Source organism: Hemicordylus capensis, chromosome 2, assembly GCF_027244095.1.
Source record: "Hemicordylus capensis ecotype Gifberg chromosome 2, rHemCap1.1.pri, whole genome shotgun sequence".
Classification (NCBI taxonomy): domain Eukaryota; kingdom Metazoa; phylum Chordata; class Lepidosauria; order Squamata; family Cordylidae; genus Hemicordylus; species Hemicordylus capensis.
This window is the reverse complement of record NC_069658.1, coordinates 98,398,325-98,424,604: the sequence shown is the minus strand read 5'-3', so window position 1 is coordinate 98,424,604 and position 26,280 is coordinate 98,398,325. Positions and strand designations below refer to the sequence as shown.

At 43.8% G+C, this 26,280-nt stretch overlaps 1 protein-coding gene across 10 annotated transcripts in view; it reads right to left on the bottom strand.

Moving 5' to 3' along the window:
• The window catches only part of FRMD3 (FERM domain containing 3), a 225,423-nt gene that overhangs the window by 53,523 nt on the left and 145,620 nt on the right, over positions 1-26,280 (bottom strand). For 9 of the 10 annotated variants that reach the window (XM_053292929.1, XM_053292932.1, XM_053292922.1 and 6 more), the window contains 3 exons: positions 21,999-22,077; positions 7,423-7,520; positions 6,630-6,753 (listed from right to left, as the gene is read on the bottom strand). In XM_053292929.1, the coding sequence (XP_053148904.1) occupies positions 6,630-6,753; positions 7,423-7,520; positions 21,999-22,077 (301 nt within the window). The remainder of the gene's footprint in view (positions 1-6,629; positions 6,754-7,422; positions 7,521-21,998; positions 22,078-26,280) is intronic. The other variant, XM_053292931.1, reaches the window with a different exon arrangement.

The window sequence follows — 26,280 nt, the reverse complement described above, 5'->3', positions numbered from 1 at the left end:
AAGCTGTACAATCAGAAAGAGATACAGCAGAATTGAATACAGCTCCCCCCCCCCACCAAGATGTTTGTAAATTAAACATAATCTGAGGTGGGGATTCCCAACGGGGGTACTTGAAGGGCTCCTAGGGACCTCCTGGGAGCCCTTGCCTTCCCACAGGGACCTCCTGCCTCCCCACAGTGCAGCCATGCTATCTGTTCTCCATCTAAAGATGACCACCTTGAAACCGACACATCCTCAGAGGTATGTCCATTGCAGAAAGGGAGGGAGGGTGAAGACCCCTTCTTCTCTTCTTCTGATTGGCTGGCTATGTGCTGAAGCTCAGTATACCCCTCCCCTAAGCCTGACTGACAAGTGTCATAATATTAGCACTGAGTACGCCCTTTGAAATTAATGGAAAAAGAAAACTGACTCCATTAATTTCAATAAGACTGCTTAGTGTGGATGTGAGCCAATGACTGAAATAGTCTGTCTCCCTAACTGTAACACTTTAATTTGTGTTAATTTGCATTTTTATGTATATATGTGTACACACACGCACATTTTAATGTTACAGTTATGAGATGGGCTACTCTAGTCACTGGCTTACATCCAGATTGACTCATAAACAGCCTTATTGAAATTAATAGCGATCAGCAGGAGAAGGAGACGGGGACGGCCTTGTACTCGGTGGCTGGATATTATAAAAAATGACACTGGAATAACCATGGCAGACTTAAAGGAAGCTGTCTGAGATAGGACGGCATGGAGTGCAATGATCCATAGAGTAACCGAGAGTCGGATGCAACTGAACGGATAGAGAGAGAGAGAGATTTCAATGGGAATACTCAAGAGTAACATAGTCTGAAGGTAAGCCAGTGGCTGGAGCAGCCTGTTGCATAACTGTAACATTTAAGTAAGTGTAGGTGTGTGTGTGTAAGAGCCAAGGAGACACACATACACAGATTAAAAATCTCTATGGGGTACATGAGCTGAACATTTGTGAGAAAACAAAAAATTGTTTTTAAAAGGTTGGGAATTCCTGACAATGCAATCAATACACTGGGACTCAAAACAGCTTAGATATTAGGACTGGCTGCTTCTCAGACTCCTATTGTAATTTTAAAATACTAACATCTTCATACATTGCCTCAGCTGGAAGGAGAGCATGGTATTTATTATCTTACAAATGACTAGACTGTAGATTGGGAAAGTCATAACAGTTTGTTTGTTTTTCTAGAGGCCAACATCCATACTAATGCAGCAGTCATGCTGTTAATGCTGATGTGGTCTGGCCGGGGACCGGAGGTGGGGGGAGGGGAGAGGCGATTTTCATTGATCTCTTCTCTCTGAAGTCCACTGTGACTCTTGAGAAAATTTGTCCCTGAGCTCTGCACAACCCTAAGAGACATATTTTGGGGGATTCAAATTATATCAAACATATGGATATGCATATCAGTCCTTCAAAAATTATTATTCTAGGAAGGCCTAGGTTGAAATCTTTGTCAACCATGAAACCTACTTCAGTCAGTCACTCTTGGCCTATCCTGCCTCACAAGACCATTGTGATGAGCTCCTTAAAGGGTTAAGGATAAAAATGTAATTAAAAATTAATATTTGAGAGTTCATTTCTATGAGCCAAAATACACTAGCAGAAGCAATGAGTCACCACTGTGCTGTTTTTTTAAACCCTAGGCACAGTGTTGAAGGAATGAGAATTTATTCAGAAAACACATGTATCTGTCATCTTTCTAAAAGCACATGCATTTGTAATGAGATGTCTACTTTTTAAAAAAGAGACCTCACAATGACATAAAAATCTAGAAGCTGAATATCTGCTAGACCATCACTAATCTCACAAAATGATCCAATTCAATTAGGGGAGCTTGCCTTTGTTGTTTACTACAATGGACAACCACTAATGAAAAACTTGCAAGACATCATTAATCACAGCCTTCTAAATTTGTCATGTGTCTTCTGTCACCACCACCTTAGGAGATTCAGTTTGCACAGTCAGGCTCACAGAATTGTTGTATAGGAAAGTCACATGTCCATAAACATTTAACAGTGTTTTCACTACACCATAAAGGGAGCAAGGGGCAGGGAGACCAGACCACTCATTTGCTCTAATTAATAAGAACAAGCTTTTCCAATGAGGCAAAGTGTGTCCAGCAGACCATCTGAACTCTCACTATATGCTATAGGCTACATCCTAGAAATCTGGCTCCATTGTTCTCCATATCTTGTCAAAATACAGGCAATGTCATGCTGCAATACAAATTGTCCAACGTTAAGAATGGTACATAAGAATAATTGACAAGATGGCTCTTAGTAAATAAAACATACCATCTATAGGACTAAAAGTATTGTGCCTTGATAATATTCTATACAGTACAATGTATAGGAACAATTTATTCTTGGTCAATAAGAAAGGCTAGATATAGAAATAACAAAAATCAAGCCCCAAGCTATGTTGGCCCTTAACAAAGACAATCCATACCAATAAGCTTTGACAGCTTTTTCTTTAAAACATATTTGGAAACTCAAAAATCAGCATAGAAAGAGACAGGAACACGTTCCAGAATCTTTCAGATATTAGTTCAATGTGAAACCCTTGCTAATATAATATTTATTGGCAATAAATAATATATGTATGAAAACATGAGTGGTTGTGACATAGGTGACATTTTGAGGAAGGAGTGTGCCTTCTAGAGATACATCAGGCAGATATTAATCAGGGCATAAGAACATAAGAACAGAAATGCTGGATCAGGCCCAAGGCCCATCTAGTCCAGCATCCTGTTTCACACAATGGCCCACCAGATGCCACTGGAAGCCTACAGGCAGAGGTTGAGGCATGCCCTCTCTCCTGCTGTTACTCCCCTGCAATTAGTACTCAGAGGCATCCTGCCTTTGAGGCCTGAGGTGGCCTACAGCCCTCCAACTAGTAGCTGATGATAGACCTCTCCTCCATGAAGTTATCCAAACCCCTTTTAAAGCCATCCAGATTGTGGGCTGTCACCACATCTTGTGGCAGAGAATTTCACAAGTTAATTATGTGTTGTGTGAAAAAGTACCTCCGTTTGCTGGTCCTAAATTTCCTGGCAATCAATTTCATGGGATGACCCCTGGTTCTAATGTTACGTGAGGGAGAAGAATTTCTCTCTATCCACTTTCTCCACATTATGCATGATTTTATAGACCTCTATCATGTCTCCCCACAGTCATATTTTTTCTAAACTAAATAGTCCCACATGTTGTAGCCTTGCCTCATAAGAAAGGTGCTCTAGGCACCTGATCATCTTGGTTGCCCTCTTCTGCACCTTTTCCAGTTCTACAATGTCCTTTTTTAGATGTAGTGACCAGAATTGTATGCAGTACTCCAGGTGTGGCCGCACCATAGTTTTGTATAAGGGCATTATAATAATAGCAGTTCTATTTTCAATCCCCTTCCTGATGATCCCTAGCATGGAATTGGCCTTTTTCACGGCTGCTAAACATTGAGTCGATACTTTCAAGGAGCTGTCCACCATGACCCCAAGATCCCTCTCCTGGTCAGTCACCAACAACTCAGATACCATCAACGTATAGGTTTTCCGTCCCAATGTGCATCACTTTACACTTGACAACACTGAACTGCATTTGCCACTTTGTTGCCCACTCACCCAGTTTAGAGAGATCCTTTTGGAGCTCCTCACAATCCGTTTTGGATTTCACTACCACTAAAGAGTTTGGTATGATTTGCAAATTTGGCCAACTCGCTGCTTACCCCTACTTCTAGATCATTTATAAATAAATTTAAAAGCACCGGTCCCAGTACAGATCCCTGGTGGACCCCACTTCATACTTCGCTCCATTGTGAAAACTCTCCATTTATACCTACCCTCTGTTTCCTGTCTTTCAACCAGTTAGCAATCCACACATGTACTTTTCCCCTTATCCCATGACTGCTAAGTTTCCTCAGGAATCTTTGATGAGGAATTTTGTCGAAAGCTTTTTGGAAGTCCAAGTATACTATGTCAACTGGAACACCTTGATCCACACACTTGTTGACACTCTCAAAGAACTCCACAAGGTTTGTGAGGCAAGATTTACCTTTGCAGAAGCCATGCTGGTTCTCTCCCAGCAGGGCCTGTTCTTCTATGTGCTTTATAATTTTATCCTTGAGGATGCTTTCCATCAATTTGCCTGGAACGGACGTTAAGCTAACCAGCCTGTAATTTCCCAGATCACCCCTGGATCCCTTCTTGAAAATCAGTGTTACATTGGCTACTTTCCAGTCCTGATTGCAGGGATAAGTTATATATTTTAGCAAGGAGGTTGGCAATTTCACATTTGAGTTCTTTGAGGACTCTTGGATTGACGCCATCCGGCCCTGGCGATTTGCTAGTTTTCAGTTTTTCCAGACAGTTTAGAACATCATCTCTTGTCATTTATATCTGACTCAGTTCTTTAGCCTCCATACCCGAAAAGCCTGGTTCAGGAATCGGTATATGCTCAGTATGCTCTGCCATGAAGACGGACGCAAAGAACTCATTCAGCTTCTCTGCAGCCTCCATATCCTCCTTAATAATCCCTTTCACTCCCTCATTGTCTAATGGTCCAACCACCTCCCTGGCAGGTTTCCTGCTTCTGATTTATTTAAAGAACTTTTTGTTATTCCCCTTGATGCTTTTAGCTAAATGTTCCTCAAACTCTTTTTTCGCCTCCCTTATTGTCACCTTGCATTTCTTTTGCCAGAGTTTGTGTTCCTTTCTGTTCTCTTCATTTGGACAGGCCTTCCAATTTCGGAAGGAAGTCTTCTTCCATTTTATGGATTCCTTTACATTACCTGTTAGCCATGCTGGCATCCTCCTGGACTTAGTGGTACCTTTTCTCCTTTGGGAATACAATCTAACTGGGCTTATGGTATTGTGGTTTTTAGTAAACTCCATGCATTCTGGAGTGAAGTGACTCTCCCGATTTTCCCTTTCAGCTTTCTTTTCACCATACTCCTCATTTTGGAGAAGTTTCCTCTTCTGAAACTCAAAGTGACTGTGTTATACTTCCTTGGTTATTCTCTCCCCACATGTATGCTGAATTTGATCACACTATGGTCACTGTTCCCTAAAGGGTTGATGACATTGAGGTCCTGGGTGCCACTCAGGATTAAGTCCAAGGTCACTTTCTCTCTGGTTGGTTCCAAGACCAACTGTTCTAGGTCACAGTCATTCAGCATATCTAGAAATGTGACCTCTTTGTCATTACCTGACTGTGAATTGACCCTGTCTATGTGTGGGTAATTGAAGTCACCCATTATTACAGCCCTGCCTCTCCTTGACGCCTCCCTGATTTCCTGCTGCAACTCCCAGTCACTGTCAGCATTTTGATCCGGAGGGCGATAGCATGTCCCCAGTAGCACATTTCTTTTCAGGCCTTGTATTGTCACCCACAGGGTTCCTGTAGAAGACTCCAGTCCACCTAGGTATTCTACCTTGTTAGATTCTATCCCTTCTTTAAGTGCTGCTCCACCTCCAAGGCACCCCTCCCTGTCCTTTATATAGAGTCTATATCCAGGGATAACAGTGTCCCACTGGTTCTCACTGTTCCACCATGTTTCTGTTTTGCCCACTATATCTATATTTGTGTTAGCAACCAAGCACTCCAGCTCACCCATCTTGGGTCAGAGGCTTCTGGCATTGGCATATAAGCACCTATATGCGGAATCTCTCACCTGTTGTATGCTATCTTTCTTTTGACACTTTGACCAGCTGGCAGTGGCACAGCCTTCTGTCTGCTCTTTATGTGATTCTGCTCTGTCCCCTTCAGTTTTATCTGAATTCTTTGCACCCTCGCACTTTAAAGGATGGCATTAACCTTTAAAATGGGAGGATAATTGCTAGTGCATTCTCTAGCAAGTGATTGGGAAAGCTGCACCTATTTAATTTCTGCCTGGAGGCAGCCCTCCCCAGTCCAATGTGCAGCTGCAAGACCAACGCAAAGTATGAGTGCATGAAGCCTCATTTCTAAAGCCAGCATAATATACCAGACTGTACAAAGTCTTTACAGCTTACAGTATATGGCCTGGAAGTCAAGATGGGTACCTTAACTTGCAGTTTACACAGCCCTCAAGGACACATTTCTGAAGTCAAAAGTCATTTTGGAGGGAGAAAAGAGAAGCTCAGCAACACACTGGGCAGAGCTCCAATACAGTGTTTTGGCACACACACTGCTGTTTTGTGCCCCACTAACAGCTACATGACGGCACACTTTACTTTAACGCTATGCAGAATGTAAGCCCCTTTTTAAAAAGACACTTTTGTCTATTTGCACAATTTTACACACACTGATCTTAAAAAGCAGTGCCTGTAAGTATGCAAATCACTTCATTAAGTCTTCTCTCCTGCAAAATGCACATGCTAACCATGGAAAGGGAAGGGACTGCCAGCTGGGGATACTGTTCACTATACTTCCTCACACTTGCCACTGCCTTAAAACCATCCTTTTAAACACACAGACAGAACACAACAAATATATATATATATATATATATATATATATATATATATATATATATCAATCAATCAATCACCCAGAAGAAAAAAGAGAAAAAATCTCCTACAGGAAAAGACCAATAATAGTTAATAATGTTCTAAGCAACAGTTTAAAATTACCTGAATTCACTGCTATGTATTTCAGCTATTTTTCTTTCCAGCTTTTGGGATTGTTTGGGGAAAATCTTAAAATCACTAACGTAATTGTCCAAGTGCTCATCAGGATCACAGTCACCAAGCTCAGCTGTTCAGGTAGAAACAGAACAAAAAGCAGGAGGAAGCACCAAATAAATATTACTTAAATAAGCAGTTAATTTTGTTTAGATTTTATGTATTGAACAACAATATGCAGTGAATTATGGAATTTTCACATATAATGGGTTTAAAGCATAAGGTTTGCCTGATGTGATAGAAGTGCAGAAAGCAATCTTATTCTGATCATAGTTACATGAATAGAACACTAACAGGGACCCTATTTTATTTTATTTTTATTTTTTCCTGTTATTTGGAGCTAGGGCCAGCAGCACTAGTTCTGCCCCCTGACTCACTCCAGAAGTCTGGTACATGCAATTCATTTATCAAGTGAGCACATGAAGCAGGGGGGCTGCTGCCCAATAGATCTACCCACAATCTCCACACCAGAATCTGTGAACACAGACTGCACATTTTAACAAACACATGAAGGTTGGGGCAAAACCAGATGATGCAATCCCCTCCCACCTTCCCAAGCTCACTGTATGTCCAGATATCAGGTGAGTGCTAGCTGGAGCAGAAAGCCACAGTCTACTGCTTCAACTACACAACTAATTACAATTGACTTTATAAGATGTTTGTAAGGCCTTTGACATCACAATTCATACATCCAGAGCAAGATTCTAAAATAAATTCCCAAAGGGCTGTTGATTTCACTTACCTTGGACAATGCATGCACCCAGGTAGGCAGCATCAGAAAAAGCGCACAGCAAACGGCCATGGAAAATATCTCTTTTGATTTGTAGATATAAAAGGTACCTGTATTGTGTAGAAAAACCAAACTTTTATCAGATGGACATATTTTATGAGAATGTTGTTTCCATATTTATGTTGTTGTCTCATTTAATCATCATAGATAACATGAGATAATGCAAATCCTCCAGAGATGCAGAGCAGAAAAGAAAGTTTAGTCTTATATCAGATTTCTGACAAGATCATATGTATATATTATCTCTCCTCTCCACTTACTACATCTCCCAATAATTCAAAAGATAAAAAGCAATAAAGAATATAATAATACTAACTGTATTAGTTTTACACAAAGATGAATTGCAATGTCCAACTTTAATTACTTTTATAACTGTAATGCAATAAAAGTTTCAAACACATTAATGGACACTAGCAGAAGACCCCCATCTTGCCTATGTGTTAAGCAGAAGTCTGTTATGGAATTCTAGCTAAAACATTAAAAACCAGGCAAGGGGAGATTTAAGATTAAGGCTGAAAGGTGACACACTCTTAACCTAAAACCAAAAGCTGCTGTTTGAGCAGCTCCCCCAGCTGATTTCCTCTTCTCAATGGAAAAAGACATCTATATCTTTTCCCCACAGGTGGAAAAAATGTTTGGAAATTATTTTGATAAGAAGAGTGGCTGGAGGAGAAAGGGTTAAGCAGGCTCTTCTACTTTTTGTCTTCTGCTCAAGACTGCAGCCTCCTGCAGCTGTGTTTGGTTTATAAACACCCAAACATCCATTCATTGATTCATTTGATGCATTTATATACCACCTACTACAGACGTCTCAAGGCGGTTTACAAAAAGATAAAAACAACCAAACATTAAAAAACACAACATATATATAAAATTCAAATTAAAACAACAAATCAGTAAAATTCAGCCAAAAGCCTGACTGACTCATCAGTTGTTTTCTAAAAGCCATCTGGAATGGAGCAGCTCTACTCAAAACAGGGAGCGCATTCCACATCCCCGGGGGCAACTTCAGAGAACGTTCAGCTTTGAGTCACCACCAGGCAAACTGGCGGCACCCTCAGATGAACCTCCTTTGTCAATCTTAATAGGCAAAGGGATTTATAACGGAAAAGGCATCTTCTTGCATATCCTAGGCCCAAGTTGTTAAGGGTAAATAAATATATTTGGATAAATATATATATTATATCTATGCAATTGCATGTCATATGCAGCTTCAGCATAAATTAATGGAAAATTACTACCTTAGGCTAAGATTCAAAGAACTGTGCAACTAGTTTCATGCACTCAAGGGAACTTTGGACCTGTTTCTCAAACAGCAGTCCTCCGTGCTATATGGCAAATCACCTTTGAAACTGAGGGCAATTATAACAGAGGTGACCTGCTGCTGGAAGGAAGTAAACAATACCACTTGGCCTAAACAAGCCAACACACTAAAAATAGCACTTTGAATAACAACCCTGGTCTTGAAAATAGCAATTTTTCATAACTCAGAAAGTATTTGGGGTGTGGTCAAATGCTGAAGAGCACTGTACGATGCATTATTGTTTCTTTTGTAATTGCCTTTTTTTTTTTGGTGGCATCTCCCTAATGTAATCTTTGGCCAGTCACAGCTCATTAAGCCCCTTTGAAAAATTCACATCACTTGAGTGTAGGTGGTTCTCAAGAGAGAAAATTTGTTCCATTGTAGGGAACTGATACAAAATCCTTAATCCACAGTGACAATGTGCTAGAAGAGTCTCCAATATTATCGCCTTGAGGCATACCACTATCCTCTAAATCCAGCAACTTTTAATAACACTTTCAAGTTGTGTAAATCAGTTTGCAGTACACTGGGAATGACAGCAAACCCAAGAGCAAACCTGAGAAACTGTGTTTGCTTTCTAGTGAGAACTGATAGAAGTACCATGAAGAGACATATAATGGTTTCATCTCAATAGCTGTTACACTGTGTTATCAGCAAGAAATGTTAGATCTCCCAGCATTATAAATGGGTGTTTTCAAGGGTTGAAGGAAATGACCAAAGTGTAAGATAATACAGAAAAAGAGTTTTAAGAAGGAATCAGTAAAGGTGACATCATTTAATGCTGCCTGTTTTCTACTAGGGATATATAATAGGTTTCAAACAAAAAATATTGCTTTCAAATGATTGTGCAGGTGTATATGTAACCTAGCATCTAATTTTGGACTAAAGTGCATGAAGGCTCTATGTTAGACAATGTTCTGGGTCTCAACACCTATCCAGTCTAATAAAGCACTGGTGCTTATAAAGAGTTCAACTATCTCAGTTTGACTGCTCATGCAGCAGGGGAAGCAAATTTTGAGAGCCTCCCGTCCCCCTGGAAACACTCTGTATCACCCAAAAATATGTCCCTGGAGGTTGTGCAGCCACCAGGGACATATTACTGAGAGGCACAGAGTGCTCCAGGGAAAGGGGAGGTTTCTAAATCCCCCCCCCTCCACCATGCACCAGTAAGCATTGAGCTGGAACTCTTCAGAAGCACTGGTCCTGTAGCACTGATGCTTCGTTAATCTGGATGTCAGATACTCTGTAATTTTTCTTCACTAAGAACATATGGGCATACTAATATTCAAAAATCACATCACAATTTCTCATATCCCATGCCTTTGTCCTTGCCAGGGCGCATGTGTAGAGGGGAGGGAGGGGTAGACACTAGGACGGACATTAAACCCATTCAAAATTACCATGTCCTCGTCCATCGTTGTGCCACATGAAGATCTCCTGGTTTGGAGATTCCCAGGAGAGGAAAGCCCCCATTCTTTGGCCACCCCTGGACAGTGGGGTGGCCGTTCTGGGACAATGGCAAGGGTGCACGTATATACATGTAGGGGGGCACAGTTTCACAGCAGCTTCTCTGTAGTCCCCAAGACAAAGAAAGTGGTCTCCAGGGTACCACTACCTGGGACTACCATCCAGAAAACATCCTTGCTGTATTTCAAGCACCCATGGTCTGATACTCTCGTGAGAGAGGCATTATTGGGAGAAGGTGATGTTTTGCCATCTGTATTCATTTCAGATTTGCCCGGGCAATTCTCTCCCTCCCCTCTGATGGTCCTTCTCATGAGTTGTCTGGGAGTATCCCCATGGCCTTTCACTCTCATGCCTGGCCAGTAAGCCTTGGGTCAGATGGCTTTATCCTTGAAGGATTTCAGTTGACCCAAGACTGACTCTCGTGGCCGGCCTTGATCATAATTAAGACTGCAGGGGGACAAATCCCCAAAAGGGGAAGGGGCTGGATACCGCTTCCCCAGCCTTTCTGTGCAAAGAATAGAACTAGACATGTATATCATGTACTCTGGTATTAGCTTCCAAATACAAAATGTGGTATGTGAAGCAGCACTTGAGTGACAACCAGTTCCCTAAATCCATGTCTTCCCTCAATTCTTTCAACACCCCATTTCTAAAGCATCTTAGCTTTATATGAAAATAAATTACAATTTATAGTGGCTTGTTTATCTTGCTTGTAGGTTTGTATTGTGCAGTTACCTGTTTCAAAACTTGCTATGCTCATTATATAAATCTGCTTGTCATTGCTTTAGGAATAACTAGAAATCAATTAACAAAAGATTCTTGAACATCTATCCATATAAAAAGAACACTACTGAAAATAGTTTCAGGAAACCACTGTATGTCTATTTTTATTTATTTTTTATTTAACATATTTCTATACTGCCCCAAACTTGTGTCTCTGGAAATATGAAATATTTCCTATGAAATATGTGGCACTCTTCTAGATTGCATTCACACGTAACGCAAAACCAGAGGTTGACAAACCTGTGGTCTCAATTTGAAACCGTGGATCACATCACAGATGTTCATCCAACCACAGTTTGGCAGCCTCTGGTTTCAGGTAAGTGTGGCCCCTCCCTGCTCTCAGCCACCGAGGCTGTATCCCAGGCAACTGTGTGCCGCTCATGTCACCAGACTGAGGGCAGGGGGTCAGCGTGTCGTCTGGGTGGCCACAATTCCAAAAGGGGCATGACAATTGTGCTCGGCTTGCTCTGGCTTTGCCAGCCGGCTTCCTCAGTCTGATGATAGTTTAACCCCTTCCTAATTGTACTCCCAGCTATGTCAACTCAATAAAACTGCAACAAAATATGTGATTGCACCTAATTACTCGCCAGCAGAGGTGCACATCCTCATGGTGGGGAGGATGTGGGATGGGCACTCATCCAATTGGGGGCTGTATTGTTTGAACCTCTGTGCATTTTGCTGGATGTGGGCATTGGGGTGGGGGGCCTGGAGGAGGGCTGTTTGAATTCCCCTCTCCATGGCTGGCAAAGTACTCTGTTTTCCCTTCCTCCGCACCCTCTGCTTTCTGAACCTAGGGACCCTCCACACATCATGTACCCCAAGCACTGTCAGTGCTGTACACTACAAGTCTTGGGGTGGTGTGGGGAGTCCCATGTACTCCCCTGCCCCATCCAAACCCCCAACCTACTTGTCACCCTCCCTGACACTGGCAAGGGGGATCACATGTCTTTCCCTGCCCCACCCCTCTGCCACTCCCCTTGCCACCCCCCAAAATGCTCACCACCCTCCCTGCCACTGGCCAGGTGTGAGGGGGAACTTTGCACTTGCATTTAAAAAGAAACACACTGGTTTAAGAAAGACAGCTTTCACTTTATTTGACAGTAATATGCTGGCAGCCCTTTCATTAGCGGTGTTTGCAAACTCTGATCCTGCTGCTGCCGTAGGTGCGGGTGATGACCTTGTGCGAGCATTATGGCTTAAAAGGGTGGCACGCCCTTCCAACTCCATGCACCTGCCTGCCTTGGCGATGGGTCGGAGGGGATGCTCCCCAGAATGTCTTGCAACCCTCTGGACTGGGGCCGCGGGGCACGCCAGCAAAACCTGCCAACTCAGATGCAGGGCCCACGTCTCTGCCAGGTGCCCCTCCACCACCATCCTTGCTCTCTGTATGGGCGGGTGGGTCGATGGGCTCCTCCAGCAAGACATCTCCCCTTTACTCACATCTGTTGTGCAGGATACAGCAGGTCACGGTCACCTTTGGAACAAGATCCTCCTCGACATTCAACAAGGTAAAAGGGGTGTGCCATCAAGCTGTCAGATGCCTGCTTCACCACAATCCTCACGCTGCTGTGCCTGAAGTTGAAGTTCCTCTCCCAGGAATATCTGGGATAGGGGGTAACCATCTGCTCCTGCAGGCTGTATCTCCATTCCCTGAATATCACTGGCTTCACCGGTTGCCCACCCACCTCCACGGGTGCAACGTTCACCCAGGTACTGAAGTGCAGCTTCAAAGCAAGTGGAGAGGTCCAGAAAATGCCTGACATCCCAGCATAGACATCCTTGAACCGCCCTGTCAAGTGTACCACACCTTACAGGGTCATGGTGTAGTAGTGTTTCCACCCGAAGTACTCATCGTGGCATGGAGGGGCACTAAAATCTCTACGTGTGTGCCATCTATACAGCTGAAAACAACCGGGAACCCCTTCTCCTGAAACCCCAACTTTGCCTCATGTGGGTCACCCACACAGATCACAACCTCCAGGAATATTTCCAACAGGAGGTCCACCAATTCCTTGACTATCTCATAGATGGTGGATCTTCCAACTGTAAACAGGTTGTTCAGGGAGAGGTAGTTCATTGGAGATCAGCTTGTAAATCATGGTGAGCAGCTTGCATGCTGGGACCACACGGCACAGCACAGTGTCCTGCTGGTGGAGCAGGGGCTCCAGCTCACTTGCCAGGAAGTTGAAGGTTACCTGAGACATCTTAAAGCTGCCCCCAAAGCACTCGTCATCCCATTCATATGCATTCTCCATTGACCTCCATATGCTGTGTTACCTTGGCAGATTCCATTTTCTTTCTTCCTGCAGGACATGGGAAGCAGAGGAGAGAGCCAGCGTAAGTCTCCGGGCTGTTTGAACACCTGCCCTAGAGTACACAATCAGCCCCTCGAATCTCATGGAGACTGTGAAGAACTTTGCAGCCTCCCCATGGGCAGCTGTGCAGGCCACGGGTCTTGCTTCCTCCTCTGTAGTGCTGAGGACCATCTGCATCACGGCATGGACTGTGATGCTAAGTGGTGTGCCGACCATGGCAAAGCTTTTTCTCTCTTGCTGGGAGGATTGAATTGTGCATGCCACCCACTTGGGGCATCAGGGGGTGGGGGTGATTGGTAGTGCCCATCCACCTCACTTGCACATTCACGGGAACAAAGGGGCACATCTTCATGGGTTCAAGAGAGGGAGGGGACTTCCTTTCTTTTTGCCCTGCCTGAGGTATGGTTTTGGCCAGCTGCTTCTGAGGCCGCCACAGTCTCCTTTCTGCTTCATGCCCATAAGACGTGTGGGCATGACAAGTTTTGGGGGCCCTTGCAACATGCTCTACTTGGTTGTTGGAGACCTGTAACCCTTTTCTTTCTGTCTTTGTATGGGGCCCCTCTCCCCCACCTCACCTGTCCAATACATGGACCTTTGATCCCCTCCTTGGCAAGTGATCCTCCACAACCTAGACAGATGGAAGGTGCAAGCTTGCCTCCCTTTTCTGTTTTCCTCCAAATACCCTTCTGGACATTGGACATAAATGCTTCTTCTTTGATACCTTCAGGGGTGCTCTGAGAGACCTTGGACACTGCCATGGGCATGCAGGCCCCTTCCCCATATTAATGCTGCTCCCCACCTTCCAGCATGGACAGGAAACCAGTTTCCCTTTGACCACTGGCAATGGATGCAGAGACTGAATGATAAAAACAGACTATTTTAAGAGCAAAGAATGAAGTTTTATTCAAATGAACAGACAAACACAATTCTCTTTGTTAACTTCTGAGAGAGAGAAAAGCATTCTTTGGAATTTTGAACTAGTGGGTGTGTGCTCTATAAGTTGTGTGTGTGGGCATGAAAGCTTGCGGTTTCAGGGTTTGCAAACTTGTGCGGGGGGCAGAATAATAATAATAATAATAATAATAATAATAATAATAATAATAATAATATTCTGTGACGATATCTATAACAACTGACAATAAAATTCAGCCATCCCAGGTCCTTGGGAAGGACTCGATGTCTGGATAAAACAAACCAGTCAATAACACCTGTCTGATTGTGTAAACAAGAAATAATAATAATTCGATTTCTATACCGCCCTTCCAAAAATGGCTCAGGGCGGTTTACAAAGAGAAATAACAAACAAATAAGATGGCTCCCTGTCCCCAAAGGGCTCAAATTCTAAAAAGAAACTTAAGACACACACCAGAAACAGTCACTGGAAGTACTGTGCTGGGGGTAAATAGGGCCAGTTACCTCCCCCTGCTAAATAAAGCGTGGTGTAAATAAAGCCAGCGTGGTGTAGTGGTTAGAGTGCTGGACTAGGACCGGGGAGACCCGAGTTCAAATCCCCATTCAGCTATAAAACTAGCTGTGACTCTGGGCCAGTCACTTCTCTCTCAGCCTAACCTACTTCACACGGTTGTTGTGAAAGAGAAACTCAAGTATGTAGCACACTGCTCTGGGTTCCTTGGAGGAAGAGCGGGATATAAATGTAAAATAATAATAATAATAACAACAACAACAACAACCCCCAGTGAGGCACTACCTTGGCGTGGTTGTGGGGCTTGTGTGCTCTGATGAAGGTGAGAGCTATGCCAGAGGTCCAACCATACTGGACAGGTCTCACCAGAGGAGCCAGACAAAGAGTGCCTCTCCCATCAACAATATGGTGAGACGTAACTTTAATAAATCTATACCGGATCGGTCGTCACCCGGGTCAACAAGGACCGCGCCAGATGCTATAGTCCCTGGATATCTGGTGGCAAGTGGGCAACAGGACTTAGGATCTTCAGTTGAGCAACCAGGGCTGGAGACATCAAAGTTACTAGAAGAAACGTCGCTTAACCGAAAAAAAATACGAAAAATGCCAACAAGGAAATAATGATCTGCTATTACAAGTCTAGTCCAAATAGAAGAGGTTATTTTAAAATAATGTACCAAATTTGGAAAGAGAAGCATCCAGACACAGAAATAACAGAACAAAGGCTAGCAGACCAGAGAAGATTCATAATAAGAAATAAAGTATTCACAGGAGTTGAGCTGGAAGAACTGCAAAGAGCAACACAGGCTCAAGACATGGAAGAAGAATTATCACCAATTGAAGAAGTTGCTCAGGCGCAGGTGGAGGGGGTGTTGGAAATCGAGGATGCCACTGTTGCTGAACTGTTTCAAAATCAAAACCAGGCAACCTCCCCTTTGCCTTCACCTCAAAAACCTGAATGCCATTTAACAGAAAAGCAACAAGAACTAAAGCAAAAAATAATTGAGCACATGAACCAAACAACCACCAGGGTTCGACTTCCAGCTCTAAAAACAGTGGCCAAAAAACAACTTGCTCAGGCATTAAAAGATGTCAATGCTGCACTTGCAGAAATAACAACCAATAATTTGCAAGAAACAAACCAACTAATGTACCGTGCAGCAACAATAACAACACAAGAGCTCGGATATAAGATCAGTGGACCTGTCAAAAAAGAAAGAAAATCAGACATCACCAAGACCTGGCAATGGCTTAAGAATGGCAACTTGAAGAAAGAAACAGAGGGTTTAATACTGGCTGCACAAGAACAGGCACTAAGAACAAATGCAATAAGAGCAAAAGTAGAAAAATCAACAACAAACAGCAAGTGCCGCCTTTGTAAAGAAGCAGATGAAACCGTGGACCACCTTATCAGCTGTTGTAAAAAGATCGCACAGACTGACTACAAACAAAGGCATGACAAAGTAGCAGGGATGATACACTGGAACATCTGCAAAAAATACAAGCTACCTGTAGCCAAACATTGGTGGGACCATAAAATTGAAAAAGTTGTTGAAAATGAAGATGTAAAAATATTATGGGACTTCCAACTACAAACAGACAAACATCTGCCACACAATACACCAGATATAACTGTAGTCGAGAAGAAAGAAAAACCAGTGAAAATAATCGACATAGCAATACCAGGGGATAGCAGAATAGAAGAAAAAGAAATAGAAAAAATCACCAAATACAAAGATCTACAAATTGAAATTGAAAGGCCGTAGCAGAAAAAGACCAAAATAATCCCAGTGGTAATTGGCACCCTGGGTGCAGTTCCAAAAGACCTTGAAGAGCACCTCAACACCATAGGGGCCACAGAAATCACCATCAGCCAATTACAAAAAGCAGCTTTACTGGGAACAGCCTATATTCTGCGACAATATCTATAACAACTGACAATAAAATTCAGCCATCCCAGGTCCTTGGGAAGGACTCGATGTCTGAATAAAACAAACCAGTCAATAACACCTGTCTGACTGTCTAAACAACAACAATAATAATAAATAAAGAGAATCGCCACGGTAAAAGGTGCCTCTTTGCCCAGTTAGCAGAGTCTAGAATTATTTTTTAGTGCCTTCTAAACAAAGGGCAATGCAAGGCGGGGTGCAGCCATGCCCATTGTGTGGCAACCACCTGTTCTAGGGCATACACTCAGAGATGGACTGGTGAGCCTATGTGAGTGGGTGGAGATTCCTCTCTGCCCTGTTCTTTGGGAACAGTGGCTGGTGCATGGCTATCAGATCCTCTCCCCGCTATCTTCCCCTTTGCCTCAGAGCAGTCCAAGCATGAGTGTGGGTGTGCTGGGCTCCCTTGCACAGTGGCCTTCTTATTCTGAAGGGAGGAGTGGGTGGAGGTCAGGGACGGAGCCACCATTGGGCCAACGGGTTCAAAGAACCATAGCCGCACCCAATCAGGGGCCACGCCTTGCGACCCTGACACATCCCCCATGTCTAAAGTCAGACATGGGGGTGCTGATATAGCTCTTGAGCGGGGGCCAAGCAGCCCCTTCGGAGCAGAACTAAACTAAGGCTCTCAGTGTGCTGCATGATCAGGTCCTTGGCAAGCTGGAGGCAGTCAACATGCCTCCTGTTGCGCAGCTGGGGCATGTGCTCAGTGTTGGTCATTGGCCTTCATGGGGTGGGATTTTGCTGGTCCACGTGCAGTGCGTGCAGCTGGCATCACTGGTTCTTGAGGGACAGGTTGTGGCTGGCCAGTATCCTCTCTCTCTGGTGATGCAACAGGGAGGGGGCATGAAAAGGGAGAACATACAGATTTAGTTAAAATAAATCCTGTAGTATTACCTTCCTAGGTGCGCTGTTGGGTCAGGGAGTAGTCCCCTTCCCCCACCTCGCCACATAACAACCCCCTCCTTCCCCTATGGGGTGTGCCCCATTGCCACATGACAACCTCCTCCCCCCTAGAATTTAGAATGGGAGGGGGTGTCACTCTCTGCGTCTGCATTAGCAGATGGTCATGGGAGCTCGGGGTCATACTCATTGGGCGGGCAGGCTTGCATTGCTGGGAGAGGTGGGAGCCTGTGTTGCCCCCCGCAATCTACCACTGCTTGACAGCATGTGTCTCCGGCCTCCCACTGCCTTCCATGCAGCTTCTGCACCTACTACCCCCAGCTGCCAAACATCCAAGATTGGAAAATGCTTTCGTGGAGGGCAGAAAATGCACCCTGCACATGCACCCCTCCACCTCACTCTGGTACTGCACCGCAGCCCCTCTCTACCCCCAGAAACATGGGACTAGCAAACCCATCCCACTAACATCAATGGGTAGTACACAACCCCACTCCACACTGCCCCACCCACCCAGAACACCAACTACCACTTGCACTCCTGTACCATGCATGGGCACCACACCACACCGTTCCCCCCACCCCCAAACACACAACCTATTGCAGGACACCCATTCACTCATCTGGTCAATCTGGAAGTGCGCAACCTTGATCTCCGCTGGTGTGTTGGCAGGACCCGGCACTTTCAGCCACCACCTCACAGGCTGGTGGTTCCCAGGCACCAGTGGTGGCCCCAGCACCAGACACCACATCAGGTGGAGTGTAGGCAAACAGCTCCTCAGAAAGGTTCTCACCATTGCCTTGGTCCTGCAGGCTGCCAATTCCAAGTTCCACCCGCTGCACGATCTCATGGTACAGCAGGAAGGCCTGGTTGTCTTCCTCGAAGAGGTGGCTTGGAGACAGTGGATGCAGGTCCAGTATCTGAGTCTCACTGTCAGCGTTAATGGCATAGAGGCCAGATTGTAGGGGATGTCCAGCAGGATCCACAAACTGGGCCAGGAGGGGTTCTCCATGGCCCCTGGCATCCCTAGGTTTCCCCGAGTCTTCTCCTGCCTGCTGTTGGGGGGCAGCAGGTGCATGTGAGGGACCATGGCAGTCAGAGCTTGCAGACACGTCAATTGCCTTGGAGAGTGTGGAGTTCATGGGGGGCTGGCAGGGTACTGTGGTTGTTGGTAGTAAACCACCAGGCTGGGCAGAGAAGGATGCAGTCCTAAAAGAAGGACCAGCATGCTGTCGCTCCTGGATCCAGGTGAAGCTAGGAACCTCCGTGGTGAGAGGAGGAAAATTGCATAGAGTTACCACGTCCCCAGGCGGGTCTGTGCTGCCCTATAATTGTGGTTCCAAAATTCACATGAAACCACAGTGATGGTGGCATCCCATTTGGACATAATGCTTTGGTGGCCAAACCTCAGGTCTCAGTGGTAAAATTTACTGCAAACCGAAGGTTCACACTGGGGTCTGGCGAGCTAAACCGCAGGTCGCTTTTGGCTCGAAAAAGCAGTTGCATGAATATGGATGTAATGGAGTTCCAATCTCTGCCCCATTTAACTCCAGTTTTATTTTACTTCCGAATTTGGCCCAAGTCTCACTGTCAAAGCTGCATATAATTTTATAAAAAGGAATTAAATTTTAAGGTGACATGCTTGCTTTTGCTAAATTTGGTGACTTCACAATCATTTTTCTCCAGATATTTAACAATATTACTCTTTGTTCTGTGAAAGATCTTTACAACTCATAAAGGAAAATACTTAATTGGTCCAGTCAGCAAACAGAGCAAATTACTACACACACTGTTCTGTCAATAAACAAACATGCATTTGACAGAATCTCTCCCTGGGGATGTCGAGGTAATTTCCCCTCCCCAGACAGATGTGATTTGAAATAACAAATGACAAAAATAATTCATAATGTTTCTTGCCAAGACCCCACACTTCCAGCTGTAAGGCAACTACTTCTGGAAAGCACAATTTGGTGAAAAAAGCAAAGAGGTCATTTACCACCCTGACTGTTTTCTAATAATTACTTTATGTTCTCGTGGCAGCAGAACCATGGGAGGTGCATCTTTTAATTTTGTAGACTGCCTAGAGATGTACTTATCAGGCAGTATAAAAATATGATAGACAGACAGACAGACAGATAGATAGATTAATTCCATTCATGAAGGATTAGTAGTCCTTATCACACATTTGGGAAGAGCATAGAATTACTATGTGGGAGAAAAGCAGGATCACACCCACTGTCCCTTCTCCCAATCTCCATGTATGTATTGTTCTTTATAAAAAGAGTCTATGCACATACAAGTTACTATGTGCACAGGCTCTGAGCGTATAGTTTGGGACCCTACAAAATTGTGAGGAGAAACCTAAGTATGTAGTACACCAGTCTGGGCTCCTTGAAGGAAGAGTGGGATATAAAATGTTAAATAATAATAATAATAACTACAATTGAGGAATTGAGTGAATGGGGAATTGTAGGTTAAGTTCCCAGTCACCAGTAAAATGAAGAAAAAAATGCTGATTTTTGGCCAAATTGGGGGGAGGGGAGACATTTATCATGCTTTGCTACCTCTCTCTGTGTCACGCTGTGCCCTCAGAATGCCCGAAAATCAGCCAAAAATCACCATTTGGGTTTTTTTTTTAAGGGAGCCATTTTGTGGCTCCAAGGAACAAACTGGTGACCAGAAATGATCTCCGCGGTCATTTCCAGCCACCTCCAACCCGTGGATACATGAGGTCAATGTCCGTCTGTCCCCCCGCCGCGTACGCAGAGGTCAGGTGGCTTTCCCCCGACTTTGGATATGCGAATCCACGGATATCGAATCCGCATATAACAAGGTTTCCTTGTATGTGCATTCAACTTGTACTGGTATAGGCTCCATTCACAAAGCAGCAATAGGCACATTCACACTAGTATTATTAGAGTAGGACAAGTGTCCTACCCAAGTTCAGGACCTGTGTACGTTCCTGATTTTTGATAGTCTGTGAGGAAAAAGCAAGGTAGGAGGGGGAGAAAAGCAAGGTAGGTCTGGGAGAGAGGAGCTAGGTCAGACAGCACTGTCCTACCCAGCTCTTGTACCCAACACTTTATTGAGGTAGGAGGAAATGCTATCTGACCCAGCTCCTCTCTCTCAGATGATCACTTCCTCTGCCTCCTACCTTGCTTTTCCCTCATAGGCGATCAAAAATCAGGAGTGCATACAGCTCCTGAACATGGGTAGGGCACTTGTCCTACCCTATTTTGGATCATGTGAAATTACTTAGAGAACGTGTGGAGATTGAGAGTGGGGACAGTGGGAATGATCCTGTTCACGCATCTACACATTCATTCATTCATTCATTCAATTATATTCCTGTAGAGATGGCTTATAGAAAGCTGCTCACTTATCTATAAGATTCATATAGTTTAGAATGGCGGGTAGGTGGATGGGTGGGTGGGTGTCCTATGGCTTCTGAATACTTTCATAAATTTCAGTGGATTCAGTCTTTTATTTATATGATAATATCAGATCATTATTCTAACACACAAAGTAGGGAGGTGACATAGTAGTCATTGGCAGGTCTACTAACAGAATCTGGAGCCATGATTTGCATGGAGCTGTATACTTTATTTTTGAGCACAGTCCCAATCAATCCAATATATAATATTTTGATATTTATGGCATAATCCTAACCATGTTCACCTAGAAGCAAGTCCCAAGGCCTTAAGATTAAACCCTATGCTTACCTCAGCATAAGGTCCATTGAGGAGAGCTGGTCTTGTGGAAGCTAGCATGACTTGTTTCCATAGCTAAGCAGGGTTCACTCTGGTTGCATTTGAATGGGAGACCATATGTGAACACTGTAAGATATTCCCCTCAGGGAATTGAGCTGCTCTGAGAAGAGCAGATGGTTTCAAGTTCCCTCTCTGGTTTCTCTAAGATAGGGCTGAGTTTCCTGCCTGTAACCTTGGAGAAGCTGCTGCCAGTCTGTTTAGACAATACTGAGCTAGATAGACCAATGGTCTGACTCAGTATATGGCAGCTTCCTATGTTCCCATGAACACAGTGGGACTTACATGCAAGTAAACATGCCTAGAATTCAATTTTCTAAAGCAGCTTCTCACAAGGGGGAAGGAGGGGGGAAGCCTCACAAACACTTTGCATCCATATAAACAGGTTCTCTTTTCAACTTGTGCTTCACCATGCAGTTTTTTTATGTAAACATTTCTACTCTACAACTGTCTACTGATGGGCTTTCTTTAGGCTTCCAGAAACTGCTTGTAAAATTCTTAGAAGATGCATTTAAAATGAAAAATTAGCAGAACTGCAAATGTTTAGTATAGGATATATGATGATACAGTTAGCCATGCTCCCAAGACATCAACTAAATGCACAGACAGGAGAGAGAGAAATACCTGGTGAGCTCTTCTTTAATCTTCAAAGGTTCATGTGGGTAGAATTTCACTCTAAAGCACATGGTATATGGTGGATGAGCTGTAACATTATAAAGAAAAAGCATGAGAACAGCTGTATAAAACATGGCTTCTTCTGCACTGCAGGAAAGATTCCCAACAGTTTTTCAGAATAGCTTGTGAAATGCAGTGCACCAAATTAAAAAAAAGCAAAAAAAGCAAATGCAGATATAATGTATGATAGGAAAGCTCAAAGCATAAGCAGGATACAATGAGTCTAAATCAGAAGTTCTCAAACTCTGCCATCACATTATCTTCTTCTTTTTGAAGAAGCAAAATCTCACTACAAAGTGAAAGAACCTTCTTAGGAGTTTCTTTTCAAGATCTTTGAGGATTCTTCGGATATCTGTGCCGGGCCAAGGTCATGGGTGTCTTGGAGGAATAAGACTTGGACTCTGCGTTTTCTACCCAGGATCCTGCAATCAGGAGCTGAAGCCAAGAATGTAGCAGATGGACAAGGACAGAATACCAGACTTCTGCTACTTATATCTGATCTTGCCGATTCACAAGCCACAAATAATTTTCAGCGCTGTTAACAGATACTTGGTACCAGGGGCGTAGGGAGCTTGGCGGGGACCAGGGAACAAAGTCTGACCCTCTAGGTGTTGCTTTGCACGCATGAACCCTGTGTGAACTGCAAGCCATGCCCCCAGTCACGCCCCCTGCATCTGCTGTCAGATGAAGGGGGGGCAGTGCCAAGTATGGGGCTGTCACAGCCCCGGCAGAGTTTCATTTCTCCTGGCAGCAGTTGATGGAATCACTGAAAGGAAGCTCCTTTTCCCTTTGCTTTGCACTTGTAAGCCGAATTATCAAATATGAAAGAACAAACTTTGTAACATTATGGTTGCTTTCCCAGGTATGAGAGGAGAGAGAACGCTTTTAGCACAAACTATGAATTTGGAAAACTAAATTTTTTCATTAGGGATGTGCATGAACCGCGGTTTGAACCGCAGTTCAAGCACTTTTGGGGAAATATTTTGGGAACTTTAAGAAAAAGGAGAGCAGGTCCTTACCTGCTCTATGCTGCCCCGTTCAGCTTCCTGCTGAAGTGGCACGCATCTCAATAAGCCCCTGCATGACGCCAGCACGCACAAGGTGTTGCTGACCATGCAAATGGCACATGCGTGGGTGCCTTGTGCATGCTGGCAATGAGTGGGGGGTTACTGGGATGTGCGCCGTCCCAGCAGGAAGCTGAATGAAGCTGCAGAGAGCAGGTAATGACCTGCTTTGTTTTTTCTTAAAGTTCCCAAATAAATTCCCCCCAAAGTGCTTGAACTGAAGTTCAAACCGTGGTTCATGCACATCTCTAATAAAAAAGAACATCTGACAGGAATAAAGAGACACTGAAGGAAAATCCAAAGGAAGAAATGGGAGTGAAAGCAAATAATAAACAAGGAAATGGAATAAGGGGTGCATATGGTTAAGGCAAGAAAGAACCATTTAAACTACTAGCCCTATTCTGTGGATTTTAATTTACCTTTCTAAATCCAGTTCAATTTGCACAGGAAACTAAGAACGTTTCAGATCATGGATTGCCTTGACTTTGGCTAAGGATACCTCAGTGTTTGAATATTCATGTTAATCGATCTTTAAACCAGCTGCTAAGTCTATTAAAGTATATGGAAAGGTTCTTATGAACTGAAATTGGTTTAAGAAACAGCTCCGGACTGTCAATGAAAAATCAGAGTATGCCAACAGTGATTACAGTTGAGCTGTTAGACACGAGTCACTGTATTCTTGAAACGTTATACTCTAGTGCACACATAATGTGAGGAGGAAAAGTGGAAGGATTAGTGCTATCAGCATCTTAAGTACAACAATCCTCTCTCTGCCTCCCTATCCCCACCAAGATATGCTATCCAAGATATACAGAGGAGTGTACAAATATGGCATACCCTCCAACACCTCAAAGTTGAAAATAAAATTGCTCTTGTGAACTAGTAAGGATCACTGCCTTAACTCCCCTCATTCCTTTCACATTGCAGAAGACCATTTTCTCCCTGTTTGTTTAAACAGACTATGATCCAGTTCAGATGAACAACCTCCTCTACACATGAGGATGGAGCTGCAGCAAAAACATACCCACTCCCCAAACTCTAAAGAATGTGCCAATGCAATCTCAGCACAATCTCCTCTACTATGTTCATCCAAATCACCCCTCTGCATGCATTCCAAAACTCTGTTTAAACAGGGCTCTTCAGCGAGCTCTTCATCTGAACCAGTTCCTTAAAAGTTGTTTTTTTTTACAAATTAAAAAATTAGCATTCTAATTCACATTAGAATGTCTAGTCTCATTGGATAACATTCAGATTAACGCTGATCTACAAAGGAAGAGTGATTTATACCAATCTCCCCTTCCCTTCAAAGTCCTCTTTGCCTCTCCCCCCCCACCCCACTAATATCCCTAAGGATCTCACAACCCTCAAGGACATATTTCAGGAGGCACAGTGGGCTTCAGAGAGAAAATGAGATTGATGAAAATCACCCCTTTTCCATAGTGTGCATGTCAATCAGTTATTTTAGAATAGTTACTCAGACACATTAACCAATATTTACTATCCAGGAAGCATGGAATGGAATGGAAGAGATGTATGTCAGCATTCAATTCACATTAGAGTCCATTCACATTAGAGTCATGAACTCTACCTTGAGTATATTCAAGTAGAAAGGTGGCACAGAAATTTTATAATACAAATAAATTAATATAATATCCCTAAAAGACAGGGTCAAAATAGGAACAAAGTTTTATGAGGAACAGATACAAAGAATAGAGACTATCCATGGTAAAAGGGACAGTTGGAGCCAGCGTAGTATAGTGGTTAGAGTGCTGGACTAGGACCGAGGAGACCCGAGTTCAAATCCCCATTCAGCCATGATACTAACTGGGTGACTCTGGGCCAGTCACTTCTCTCTCAGCCTAACCTACTTCACAGGGTTGTTGTGGGGAGAAACTTAAGTATGTAGTACACCGCTCTGGGCTCCTTGGAGGAAGAGTGGGATATAAAATGTAAATAATAGTAGTAGTAGTAGTAGTTATATAGTAGTGAAACTGTAAGTATAACCAGCTTTGATTCCATTATTTTTGCCTCCCATTCTACAGTTTTGAGAATATTGCTGACCATGGAAATGGTGCCCACGCATGCACAGACACCATGTGCATGCTGGCACCATGTGAGGTCTTATTGGAATGCATGCCACCCCAGCAAGAAGCTGAATGGGGCAGCAGAGAGCAAATAAGAGAGCTCCTTTTTCTTAAAGATCCCAAACAAATTTCCCCTAAAAGTGCTCGAACTGAGGTTCGAACTATGGTTACATAAGAATATAAGAACAGCCCTGCTGGATCAGGCCCAAGGCCCATCTAGTCCAGCATCCTGTTTCACACAGTGGTCCATCAGATGCTGCTGGAAGCCACAAGCAGGAGTTAAGGGCATGTCCTCTCTCCTGCTGTTACTCTCATGCAACTGGTACTCAGAGGCATCCTGCCTTTGAGGCTGGAGGTGGCCTATAGCCCTCCAACTAGTAGCCGATGATAGCCCTCTCCTCCATGAAGTTATCCAAACCCCTCTTAAAGCCATCCAGGTTGTTGGCTGTCACCACATCTGGTGGCAGAGAATTCCACGAGTTGATTGTGCATTGTATGAAAAAGTACTTCCATTTGTTGGTCTAGATTTCCTGGCAATCAATTTCATGGGATGATCCCTGGTTCTAGTGTTATGTGAGAGGGAGAAGAATTTCTCTCTACCCACTTTCTTCACACCATGCATCATTTTATAGACCTCTATCATGTCTCCCCACAGTTGTCTTTTTTCTAAACTAAAAAGCCCCATGTGTTGTAACCTTGCCTCATAAGAAAGGTACTCTAGGCCCCTGATCATCTTGGTTGCCCTCTTCTGCACCTTTTCCAGTTCTACAATGTCCTTTTTTAGATGTGGTGACTAGAATTGTACGCAGTACTCCAGGTGTGGCTGCACCAAAGTTTTGTATAAGGGCATTATAAATATTAGCCATTTTATTTTCAATCCCCTTCCTAATGATCCCCAGCATGGAATTGACCTTTTTCACAGCTGCCGCACACTGAGTCAACACTTTCAACGAGCTATCCACCATGACCCCAAGATCCTTTTCCTGGTCAGTAACCGACAGCTCAGATCCCATTAGCGTATACTTTAAGTTGGGGTTCTTTGTCCCAATGTGCATCACTTTACACTTGACAATATTGAACCGC